This window comes from Staurois parvus, unplaced genomic scaffold (genome assembly GCF_062004578.1).
Source record: "Staurois parvus isolate SC_StPar_1 unplaced genomic scaffold, SC_StPar_1.0 ptg000570l, whole genome shotgun sequence".
Taxonomy (NCBI): Eukaryota; Metazoa; Chordata; class Amphibia; order Anura; family Ranidae; genus Staurois; species Staurois parvus.
The window spans coordinates 1648783-1662037 of record NW_028318366.1 but is presented as its reverse complement, the minus strand read 5'-3'; the positions used below and the strand labels follow the sequence as shown (position 1 = coordinate 1662037).

The 13255-nt window shown below is 41.9% G+C and overlaps 1 protein-coding gene across 1 annotated transcript in view; it reads left to right on the top strand.

Moving 5' to 3' along the window:
- Window positions 1-576: 576 nt before the first annotated feature.
- The window catches only part of LOC149450602 (uncharacterized), a 102503-nt gene continuing 89824 nt past the window's right edge, over window positions 577-13255 (top strand). The window contains exon 1 of the mRNA XM_089691714.1: window positions 577-2105. Within this exon, the coding sequence (XP_089547840.1) occupies window positions 579-2105 (1527 nt within the window). The 5' untranslated portion in view covers window positions 577-578. The remainder of the gene's footprint in view (window positions 2106-13255) is intronic.

Genomic DNA, 13255 nt, shown 5'->3' with positions numbered 1-13255 from the left:
CTCCCAGCTGGACATTTTATATCGGATGATGTGATTGGAGCACAGACTTTTACATGGTGATAATAATGTGATAACATCCTCCAACTTTGGACCCTTAAACAGAAAGTGATAATGAGGGAGGAGTCAATACCCCAATGATGGTGGTCTTCAGGATCAGTCCAGTCTTCATCTTGATTGTTCTCCCCCCATCCTCACTCTCTGGCCTCTGGTGGGGCTCAGCCCCGCTGTTCTTCATGACTAAATCATGGACTAAATAATGAAGTGCAGTACTTCTTGTGTTGGGAAGATGGCGATGAATGATAGAGGGGGTGGGGACCCTCGTCCTATAATCCCCTCATCACTGTCCCTCCTATAAAAGACAGTTCTGGTTGTTTCCTCACTCTCTGACTAAGGTCCATGAATAAAGAAATGACCTGGTAGGAGATCAGAGGAGCCATTTCCTAGTTCCCTTGAGGGTGGAATTGTAAACTCCTCAGAGACCAAGCTGCCTGATGTGGGCGGAGTCCTGGTTTGGGGGAACCAATCAGCTCCTGTCTATTAATCCTCTTTGTCTTTGTATTTTAGTCCATGGCCGGGAGATGAGGAAAACCTCCGAGGATTGTCTCACTTTGTCTCCAGACTGGAAAGTAGAAGATGAGGACATCACACAGTATAGTCCAGGAGAAAACCCGGCTCCCTCCAATGTCCATCCGGCACCACCCAGTGTAGAAGGACCATCAGATTCCTTGTATCCTGAGGAACCTCAGACTGTGTGGGACTGGACCGGCCTTCCAACAGGGAAGAGGTTCTCCTGTACAGAGTGTGGAAAATGTTTCAGTTATAAATCCATTCTTAATGTGCACAAAAGATCTCACACGGGGGAGAAGCCGTATTCCTGTCCTGAGTGCGGGAAATGTTTTTCAATGAAGACCAATCTGTGCACAGATCAGAAATCTCACACGGGGGATAAGCCGTATTCCTGTCCTGAGTGCGGGAAATGTTTTTCAGAGAAGTCCAGTCTTTACACACATCAGAGATCTCACATGGGGGATAAGGCATATTCTTGTCCTGAGTGCGGGAAATGTTTTACAAGTAAGTCCAAACTTTACACACACCAGAGAACTCACACAGGGGAGAAGCCGTATTCCTGTCCTGAGTGTGGGAAATGTTTTTCACTGAAGTCCAATCTTTACACACATCAGCGATCTCATACGGGGGAGAAGCCATATTCCTGTTCTGAGTGCGGGAAATGTTTTACAAGTAAGTCCAGTCTTTACAGACATCAGAGATCTCACACGGGGGAGAATCCTCTTTGTCTTTTAGTCCATGGCCGGGAGATGAGGAAAACCTCTGAGGATGTCCATCCGGCACCACCCAGTGTAGATGGACCATCGGATTCCTTGTATCCTGAGGAACCTCAGACTGTGCGGGACCAGGCCGGCCTTCCAACAGGGAAGAGCTTCTCCTGTACTGAGTGTGGGAAGGGTTTCCATTATAAATCTGGTCTTAATAGGCATAAAATAACTCACACAGGGGAGAAGCCATATTCCTGTCCTGAGTGCGGGAAATGTTTTTCAGAGAAGTCCGGTCTTTACAGACATCAGAAATCTCACACGGGGAAGAAGCCATATTCCTGTCCTGAGTGTGAGAAATGTTTTTCAGACAAGTCCGTTCTTTCCATACATCAGAGATCTCACACAGGGGAGAAGCCGTATTCCTGTCCTGAGTGTGGGAAATGTTTTTCAGAGACGTCCAGTCTTTACAGACATCAGAGATCTCACACGGGGGAGAAGCCATATTCCTGTACTGAGTGTGGGAAATGTTTTTCAGTGAAGTTCCATCTTAACACACATCAGAGATCTCATACGGGGGAGAAGCCATATTCCTGTCCTGAGTGTGGGAAATGTTTTTCACAGCAGTCCAATCTTTTCAAACATCAGAGATCTCACACAGGGGAGAAGCCATATTCCTGTCCTGAGTGTGGGAAAGGTTTTCCAGAGAAGTCCCGTCTTTACAAACATCAGAGATGTCACACGGGGGAAAAGCCGTATTCCTGTCCTGAGTGTGGGAAATGTTTTTCAAGTAACTTCAATCTTTCCAAACATCAGAGATCTCACACGGGGCAGAAGCCACTTTCCTGTCCTGAGTGAGGGAAATGTTCCTCGCTGAAGTCCTGTCTTCCTGTACATGAGGGGTCCCACACAACTCTGGAGGTGTATTAGTACCTTGAGTGCGGGAAATGTCTTCTAGATGAATGTTGCTGGACATCCCAGCTCTCATGTGGGGAAGAAGCACACCCTGATATACACCTCAGATATACTCCATGGCTGATCTTCATCATGGAAGAAACAGTTGATAAGGAGATGAGAGGCCCCCAAAGACATGAATGAAGTGCAGTAAATGTCGGGGTGCAGAGTGGTCAGTAGATCCTGGAAATGAAGGACACAACTTCAGCCCTTCTTGGGTGTCGGAGTTGCGTTTCCTGATATTGATATAGCGGGTTACAGAGCTAGAAGCCGGGAGAGCCCAGATCTCGTTATCGGGGAACTTTACACAGACAACAAGAACTTCTGAAGTTGATGTCCTTCATTTCAAGGCTCTACAGAACAGTGGTGACCCCGAAGCGTCTCTCTGTCTTCAGTCCATCCTTCTCCCATCCCCCAACAGGAGGGAAGGAGAACTCCGCCCCAAACTAGGGGGGAACTTTCCTCTCATTATTTCCCTTGGCTTCTGTGTGGGTTTGGGTGGTTGGAGGAGTGCAGCACGAGAGGGAACACAGCTTGTTGTTCTATGTCTACATATGGGGTCTGGGTAGAGGGGATCCACCGGAAAATATTTCTACTTTTTGATTTTCTGCAAATCATTTCTGTTTTCACTTTGAAGGGCGATATTATGTGTGGTTTGTAAAAGGGATTGGCCCAATAGATACCACCCCACTTAGAGAATAGATGGACTAATATGACCAGCATTCATTCAGCCATGTTACATGTTGGTCTTTTCATACAGGGATTTCCTATGATCATTGTCTCCATCTAGTGGCCATAATGTGGTATGGAACTGTTTTTCCTGATTTGAGGCATTTTGGAAGTAATACCTCATTATGGCCACTAGAGTGAGGGGTGGTGTCATACAATTACCGGAGATCACCTCCCCCAACATGTTATTAGTGTACTATGTGAGGGGTGGTGTCATACAATTACCGGAGATCACCCCCCCAACATATTATTAGTGTACTATGTGAGGGGCGGTGTCATACAATTACCGGAGATCACCTCCCCCAACATGTTATTAGTGTACTACGTGAGGGGCGGTGTCATACAAATACCGGAGATCACACCCCCCCAACATATTATTAGTGTACTATATGAGGGGCGGTGTCATACAAATACCGGAGATCACCCCCCCAACATATTATTAGTGTACTACGTGAGGGGCGGTGTCATACAAATACCGGAGATCACACCCCCCAACATATTATTAGTGTACTACGTGAGGGGCAGTGTCATACAAATACCGGAGATCACACCCCAACATATTATTAGTGTACTATGTGAGGGTTGGAGTCATACAAATACTGGAGATCACACCCCCCCAACATATTATTAGTGTACTATGTGAGGGGCGGTGTCATACAAATACCGGAGATCACACCCCCAACATATTATTAGTGTACTATGTGAGGGGCGGTGTCATACAAATACCGGAGATCACACCCCCAACATATTATTAGTGTGCTATGTGAGGGGCGGTGTCATACAAATACCGGAGATCACACCCCCCAACATATTATTAGTGTACTATGTGAGGGGCGGTGTCATACAAATACCGGAGATCACACCCCCCAACATATTATTAGTGTACTATGTGAGGGGCGGTGTCATACAAATACCGGAGATCACACCCCCAACATATTATTAGTGTGCTATGTGAGGGGTGGTGTCATACAAATACCGGAGATCACACCCCCAACATATTATTAGTGTACTATGTGAGGGGCGGTGTCATACAAATACCGGAGATCACACCCCCCAACATATTATTAGTGTGCTATGTGAGGGGCGGTGTCATACAAATACCGGAGATCACACCCCCCAACATATTATTAGTGTACTATGTTAGGGGCTGTGTCATACAAATACCGGAGATCACACCCCCAACATATTATTAGTGTACTATGTGAGGGGCGGTGTCATACAAATACCAGCGATCACACCCCCCAACATATCTTACAACGCTAAGCTTTTTGGTTTGAATCCCAACCACAGCAATGAATTTGCATGATCTCTGTGTGACTACACTAACATACATGTGCTGGTGGCAGCATCTTTGCTTTCTGTTTAAATGATCCCGAGAATGTGAATTAGAATGAGGCCTTGTCTGTTCAAACACCTTTAAAGTAGCACCTTATGTGAATGTCAAACGATGGGATGAGATAAGGGCCTGGACTAATGATTGATTGGATAATGCTGGTTTACACTCCACCCACTTTTTGGGAAGGTTTTTCAAACCATGAGAAGAGTGAGAGAAAAGGATTTAAAAATAAAATAATGGCATGGAGTCCCCCCCCCTCCCCTCGCAAATCCACAACAGACCCTTATCTGAGCATGCAGATACCGCATGCCTTCAAAGATTTATTTCCTTTGTTGGATTGCCTGCTTGGCTCACACTAGATGTGATTTAAATTTTGCTTTTTTTTCACCGTATTTTCTGTAGATTTACCAATGAGTTATTGCGATTTCTATAGTAGTCTATATGTGAAATCGCTACAAAATGCTGAAAAAGTTAGACAAGAACTACTTTTGAAATTGTGCTGCAGCAAATCGCTTACATTAAGACACTCACATCCACATTCATTAGATCCGATATCCGGTACAATTTCAATTCTCAAATCGCACCTGAAATTGTGCACCCTGGATGTGACTTGGCATTCGATTTGCATGCCCTGCGACTTGCAAATTGTATGCAAAATTGCACCCAATGTGACTGGGGGCTAACTCCACAGTCACATCAAAGCGGATTTTGAAGTGGTGCGACTTACACTACGGTCACATCATGGGACTTACAGTGAAGTCACATGATTTCAAAGTCGGGGGACATGCTGATTTAAAGTGCGATCTGCAACACATCTGACACAGATCTCTCTGCAAATCACATGAAAAGTAGTGTATTCATTATTTAGAAATTGTTGCAGCTCCAACCAAGTTTGAACCACACCAATATGAACGCTCTAATAGCAGTAACATTGAGTGCGATTTGGCATGTGATTTGCATGACATGAGGCTTGCAAATTGTATGTCAAGTTGCACCCTCTTGTCTGCTATTAGAGCGGTCACATGGGTGCGTTTCCGACACTGATTTCTATAGTAGTACATGTACTACTTTTGTGACGATTTGCATAGAGATCTGTCAGAAGTTTTTCAAATCGCAAGGAAATCGGCATCTTCACTGTACGCCGCATCATCAATTCCATTTACCAGTGTTGTGGTCCATCAATTGTTAGTTAATCATTTATTTTATTTTTTAAGTTATTTGCATAATTTCCCCCTTTTTTTCCTTCCTCCTTTGGATCATAATCCATAAACTCTTCCATCTAGTGCAAGGTGGACGCTGTGCCCCTCCATCCCTCCTTGTGTTGTGTGATGGAGGCGTTGGTTCCTGGGCTCTCCGTCCCGCAAGTGATGACGCAGTGAGCAGTAGACTGTGGCTGTGTGCAGCCACCCTCCGTCTGTTCGGATTTACATATGGGCGGTTTCAGAGGCTTCTCGGTTGCACCTCCTGTGATATGCCCTCCAGTGACAAGTAAAGATGGCGGCTGGAATGCATTGAGCAGGCACCCATTAGTGGTTACATACCGGCGTGCATTCCACCGCCATCTGAGCAGCCTCTGCTGTTGATTGATTGTTTGAAGTTCTTCTCTCCACTGCCGTTGTTACAATTCTGACACATCGAACACAATACTTCCTCATAATATTCCTCTAAACCCATCTGATCACTTGGAAAGAGTTCTAAAGAGTTGCTGAAGCATTTTAAGAGCTCTAATAACATGGATTTAATGCAAATCACTCAGCAAAAGATCGATATGCTCTGATCACAATGTACAGGTAAAGCTGAATCATGGATTTATTACTACACCGCGTTCCAAATTATTCTGCAAATTCTATTTAAGTGTCACAAAGATGAAATATTTTGTTTTTCAGTGTAACTCATGGATGGCATTGTGTGTCAGGGCTCTTTTGATCACTGAAAACAATCTGGGACACCTGTGATAATTAGATTGGCCGGTGAGCCCAATTTAAGGAAAAACTACTAAAGGACGGCGTTCCACATTATTAAGCAGAGCACCATTTTCAAGCAATATGGGGAAGAAAAAGGATCTCTCTGCTGCCGAAAAGAGTGAAATAGTTCAATGCCTTGGACGAGGTATAAAAACATTCGATATTTCACGAAAATCTAAGCGTGATCATCGCACTATGAAGAGATTTGTGGCTGATTCAGAGCACAGACGGGTTGGTGCAGATAAAGGCACATTGAGGAAGATTTCTGCCAGATCCATGCATCGGATCAAGAGAGCAGCTGCTAAAATCCCATTACATAGCAGCAAACAGATATTTGAAGCTGCTGGTGCCTCTGGAGTCCCACGGAAATCAAGGTGTAGAGTCCTCCAGAGTCCTGCAACTGTGCATAAACCTTCTATTCGGCCACCCCTAACCAATGCTCACAAGCAGGAACGGCTGCATTGGGCAGAAAAATACATGAAGACTCATTTTCAAACAGTCCTGTTCACTGATGAGTGCCGTGCAACCCTGGATGGTCCAGATGGATGGAGTAGTGGATGGTTGGTGGACGGCCACCCTGTTCCAACAAGGCTGTGACGTCAGCAAGGTGGTGGTGGAGTCATGTTTTGGGCCGGAATCATGGGAACAGAGCTGGTCGGCCCCTTTAGGGTCCCCGAAGGTGTAAAGATGACCTCTGCAAAGTATGTGGAGTTTATGACTGACCACTTTCTTCCCTGGTACAGAAGGAAGAACTCTGCTTTCTGTAATAAAATCATCTTCATGCATGACAATGCACCATCTCATGCTGCAATGAATACCTCTGCATCAATGGCTGCTATGGGGATAAATGGAGAGAGAGTCATGGTGTGGCCTCCATCCTCCCCTGGCTCAATCCTATTGAGAACCTTTGGAGCATCCTCAAGCAAAAGATCTATGAGGGTGGGAGGCAGTTTACATCCAAACAGCAGCTCTGGGAGGCTATTCTGACATCTTGCAAACAAATTCAAGCAGAAACTGTCCAAAAACTCCCAAGTTCAATGGATGCAAGACTTGTGATCTGCTATCAGATAAGGGGTCCTATGTTACAATGTAACGTGACCGCTTCAAATGTTTACAAAGTTACAATGTTGTTAAAAGTTTGATTGAAATAGCTTTTGATTTCAGTAAATATGCTGCAAACACAACAAATGACAATTTTCAGTGCTTTACAACCTATAAAGTGTTTTGAAACTTCCTGTGCGGAATAATTTGGAACAAAAATCCTGTTATCATTAGGAGGTTTGTTCAATAAAATGTGAATTGTACTCTTAATAGTTGTAACCTGAGAATTATGCCGACTATTATTTACATCAATTATTGAGGGAAATGACAAAAATATAATTTGCATAATAATTTGAAACACGGTGTATTTGTATTCATACTTTTGTTATTAATTTCAGTGATCAACATCATTATTTTATGACAATTATGTACTGAGCATTATATATTTTATTATATATACACACTATATATACATAAACACACACACATATACAGTATATATATATATATATATACACACACACACACACACATACATATAGACATATATATATATATACACAGTTGTGTTCAAAAGTTTGCATACCCTGGCAGAAATTGTGACATTTTGGTATTCATATTGCAAATATGACTGATCTGCCAAAAAACTGTCTTTTATTGGGATAGTGATCATATGAAGCCATTTATAATCACATAGTTGTTTGGCTCCTTTTTAAATCATAATGATAACAGAAATCCCCCATATGGCCCGGATCAGAAGTCTCCACCCCCTGGAATGTTTGGCCTGGGTACAGACACACAAGGTGACACACACGGGTTACAATGCCAAATCGGCTTTGATGTGACCGCAGTGTAAGGCCTTTTTATGTTTGATTTCCTGAGTGTTTTTCCGATTTATGGGAAATGCCGCATACTAGCAAAAGTGAATTGACATTTTCAGTATTGCATGCGAGATGTGGTCATGTGACTGCCTTAACTCATGCGATAATCTGGAGTGAAGTGTGCCCATAGAGCCAAGAAATATTGCCAATAGGGTTCCCTTTCACATCCCTGTTCAATGTTCTGTTGTATGCTGCACAGGTACACGTCACTGTGGCTTTCTTTCTGACTCTAATTTGTGGGGCCTGTATACCAAGGGTTACCGCAGGTGGGAAGAGGATTCATCAGGTGCAAACACTTTCTCTGACCCAATGAATGACAGTGGTGGGTGTGGCCTACCTTATATAAAGAGATGCAGTTGGGGCTGATTTTTTCCTTGCACAGGCTACATTATTTCTGCAAGTCCTTGTCTGTGGTGGTTTGGGGAGGAAGAGATATTGTGGTGAATTGCCCCAGGCCACACTCACGCTGTGTTTGGGGGAGGAAGAGATATTGTGGTGAATTGCCCCAGGCCACACTCATGCTGTGTTTTGATGTGGGCTGTAAATGTTTTGCATGTTCTTTCTTCTAAGGTGTGTTTGTGTGTTATTGTACAATGATTGTGTGTTTATTATCTTTGCATTGTAATCCTAACACATGTCCATTGCTCTGCTCTTCCAAGTTTGCTTTATTTAGACTGAAATGCAGTTTTCAGACAAACCTGATAAGAAATGTATGTGTCGGGGATTTGGGGAGGTGGGAGGTGTTATTTTGGCACGTATGTATTTTTATATTGATATTTTGATCTGCAGCTTGTTTTGTGGATAGATAAGCCTAATACGTGATTTATATTAACTGTTTGTTTCCTGCTGTAACCTGTGAAAGCACAGTTCATTAGAAGTATAATCTTTTAGATTGTAAGCTCTTATGAGCAGGACTGTTCTATTTTAGCAACATCAATCCTGCTTTTTTTTTTTTTTTTTTTACCAAGAAATTAAATGTACCTACTTGTTGTTGCTGTCCAAATAAATGTGGAATGTGTATTTGATCAATAAACATTTGGACTATGTATTTTTTTGGGGGGGGATTATTTCATGTTCTAGGTGAATGTAGCACAGTGGCTAAATTGTTAGCACTTCTGCCTGGTAGTACTAGGGTTGTTGGTTCAAATCCCAACCATGGCACCTCCTGCCTGGAGTTTGCATGTTTTCCCTGTGTCTGTGTGGGTTTCCTCTGGGTACTCCTGTTTCCTTCCACACTCTAAAGACATGCTGGTAGGTTAATTGGATCCTGTCAAAATTGGCCCTAGTATATATATGAATGTAAGTTAGGGACCTTAGATAGTACACCCCTTGAGGGTTAAGGACTGATGTGAATTTACAATATATATATGTAAAGCACTGTGTAAATTGACAGCGCTATATAAGTACCATAAATAAATGTACTAGCACCCCTAACACTTATTGTTGTTAGCTATATAATATGCCCAAATCTTCCTTGTTAGAGCGCACATGTGCAAGTATGTCCAAACAAACCAAAAGCCCTCTATTGCACCACAAGATCATGTTCTGTACCAATGAATAGGTCGTGTTCAATGTGCAGCTAGCTATTCTTTTTCTACAATCCTCTTAACAGTAATAAATTGGGCCTCCAATTTATGTTGACTTTGGGCCTTTACTGGCAAATATATATTCGCCAATGTCATATACACAGTAGAGCTGCAAGCATACATTCACCAATGTCATATACACAGTATAGTGCAAGCACACATTCACCAATGTCATATACACAGTATAGCTGCAAGCATACATTCACCAATGTCATATACACAGTATAGCTGCAAGCATACATTCACCAATGTCATATACACAGTATAGCTGCAAGCATACATTCACCAATGTCATATACACAGTATAGCTGCAAACATGCATTCACCAATGTCATATACACAGTATAGCTGCAAGCAGGGTGGATTTTACTTAAATCAAACTGATTTAAATCACTAGTCAGTGAGGCTTGATTTAAATCCTAGTTTTCTACATAAAGACTAATTCTTGCCGGTATAACTTTAATATGCAAGTAGATGAAGATTTTTAGAATAACAACTTTTCATGTTAGTTTTTTATCCCCAGTTTAATAGGTTAATCATTCATATTTGAACAACTTTTCTGTTGTACTTAGGAAGGAGAAAAATAATCATTACCTTAATAATAACAATTTATATAGATTTATTCAACTGAAACAATAACATTACAGAATATGTTATTTGCTGAAACAAACATCCATGTTTTTTAACTAATTTGGCTAAACAAAATATATATATTTGAAGAAACTTAGACTGTCAGCCCCTTCCTCCTCACACTTAGTTTCACTTTCTTCTTGTGCAGATCTATTCCACTCCAAACAATCAGAAAAATATTATTTCTATTCTATTCACTGAACTTCTAGAAACTTAGCACTGAAGGGGTTGATTCTGTATTCATAGGTTTGTAGAAGTTAGGATGAAGGTCTTTTTCTTAACTCTGTTCATGTTATAACATTTTTGCTGTGAAGAAGAGGCATGTGATGTCTGCTGAGTCAAATTCAGTTTTGAGAACTGCAAAAGTAAACCAACATCTGTGATAATATCTTGTAGGCAGAGAAACTGCCCAATAATCTTACAAAAACCTCTGGAAGAGCGTGACATTGTGAATGGATTCATGGAATTTATTTACCAAACAAATTAAACATATACAGCCTTATTCTACAAAATTAAAAAACAAATCTTTATTTCATGATGGAATAACCTTTGGATGGTAATATATTTTCCTCAAAAAGCATTTTATTTTAAAAATTCCGATTTAAATTAAAAAAAATCCGATTTAAATAAAAAAAATCCTATATAAATCAAAAAAATCTGATTTTTTTAATTTTTAAAAAAAAAATCATTGATTTTTATCCACCCTGGCTGCAAGCATACATTCACCAATGTCATATACACAGTAGAGCTGCAAGCATACATTCACCAATGTCATATACACAGTATAGCTGCAAGCATACATTCACCAATGTCATATACACAGTAGAGCTGCAAGCATACATTCACCAATGTCATATACACAGTATAGCTGCAAGCATACATTCACCAATGTCATATACACAGTATAGCTGCAAGCATACATTCACCAATGTCATATACACAGTAGAGCTGCAAGCATACATTCACCAATGTCATATACACACAGTATAGCTGCAAGCATACATTCACCAATGTCATATACACAGTATAGCTGCAAGCATACATTCACCAATGCCAAATCCACAATAGAACTGCAAACATATATTTGCGAATGTCATATACACAATGGAGCCGCATGTAAAATTGCTATGGTGCACAAATAAATGCCAAGACGGCTGTTGGAGGCACTAGAGCAGCTGTCATACTGGAAATACGTCATGACGTTGGCAGAAGGACGTTTGCACACACCCGGAAGTGGTAGTGGATGGGAGTGTGGTTAGTAGAGTTTAGTGGTAATTTGCAAGTCTATTTTTTAGTTTTGTGAATTGTTCTTTTGTGGAATTCCAGACCACATCTGGACATGGCGAGATCGCTGTTCTTCACCGAGGAGCTGATCCTCATTGGCCGGGGAAACATTACTAATAATGGTTGTATCTTCAGGAGGAAACGTGTCCATTTCCTAGATCCATTGAGGTACATAGCAGAGGTTCAAGGTTCTTCCTAACTATACAGGTGGCACAGACACAAGCATACACCCAGGGCCACTGTTAGATATCATGGGGCCCCATACAGCATACCTGACAACCCCCCACCGCCAGAGAAAATATCCAAATTATATTTATGGTAAAAATACACTAAAAACATTATTAATGGACATAATCCCAACCATATTCCTGTGAAATCTAAATGATAAAACTGTACTGAGTTCATAAATAAAGCTGTGTGTGTAATGGAGGTCTTGGGGCTCATTCACATGGGTGCTGTGGCCTGTAGAGTGGGAATCAGTGGTTGTTTTTGTGGCTATCGCCGTTTGCAGGCAACCTATGTTACACTATGGAAATGCTACAGGTCATAATTTGACAAGCATATGGGTGCAGGTGTACAGCCCTGAACAGACAGTGAGCATTCAGGGCCACTTTCCCATGCCTTCACACCTGTCAGATGACAACCTGTGTTCATACAGCTGCTGTGTCCCCATAGTGTAACAGGTGGCTCTAGCCACATGAACAACCCCCTCATTCATGCTGTACAGGCCAGAGGACCTGTGTGAATGGGGCATTTTTTACTTTTTTTTTCCTCAGCTCATTCATTTCAATGAGCTGCCTAATGTGTGGGAACATGCAAAAATACTGCAGGCATGTTATTGTAAAAGTGTGTTGCACCTAACCGCACAGTAGTGTGGTGCCATGCGTTTTGGTGGCTGTGAATGCATCTGTGTTTACTAGACATGTGGAGGTGCAATTAAGTTTTCATCATGGTACCTGCGCACATCTGCAGAGGGTATTGCATTTCTTTGCTGTGCTGGACAATGCGTGCTCTTGCATGCGTTTCTGCACCACAAATGGTGTGAACAAGTCCTAAGGGCCAGTTCACACTATAGGAACAGTCTAGATGTGTTCCAGATGCGTTTTTGCATGCACTTTTTTGATGCATGTTTAGCGTCTTCCTGAGCATTTTGGATGTATTTTTGGTGTGTTCCAGTGCAGTTTGGATGCGTTTTTGACTTCCAGTGCATTTTTTTTATGCATTCCAGTTACTTTTTTCCCCTCTCTTTTTCTAAAATTGAATTAAGGACATGTGCGTTTTAGTGCGTTCCAGGGCGTTTTACCGTATTCCTGTACAGGTCTATGCATAAACAATGCAGCCTGTTTGACTATTTTGGCAGCACCTGCAACGCACTGGAACTGCAAGCGCTGATGTGAACTATGACATTGAGAACCATATAACCTTCTTTCTGTGTGTTTTGGATACAAAAAAAGCAACTGAAACACATGTAGTGTGAACTGGCCTTAAAGGTTATTATAGGTCAGGGAACGGGACTGACCAGGAATTGTGAATTCAATCAGACTAGAGGTGAGATACAATCAGCAATCGTATAATAATG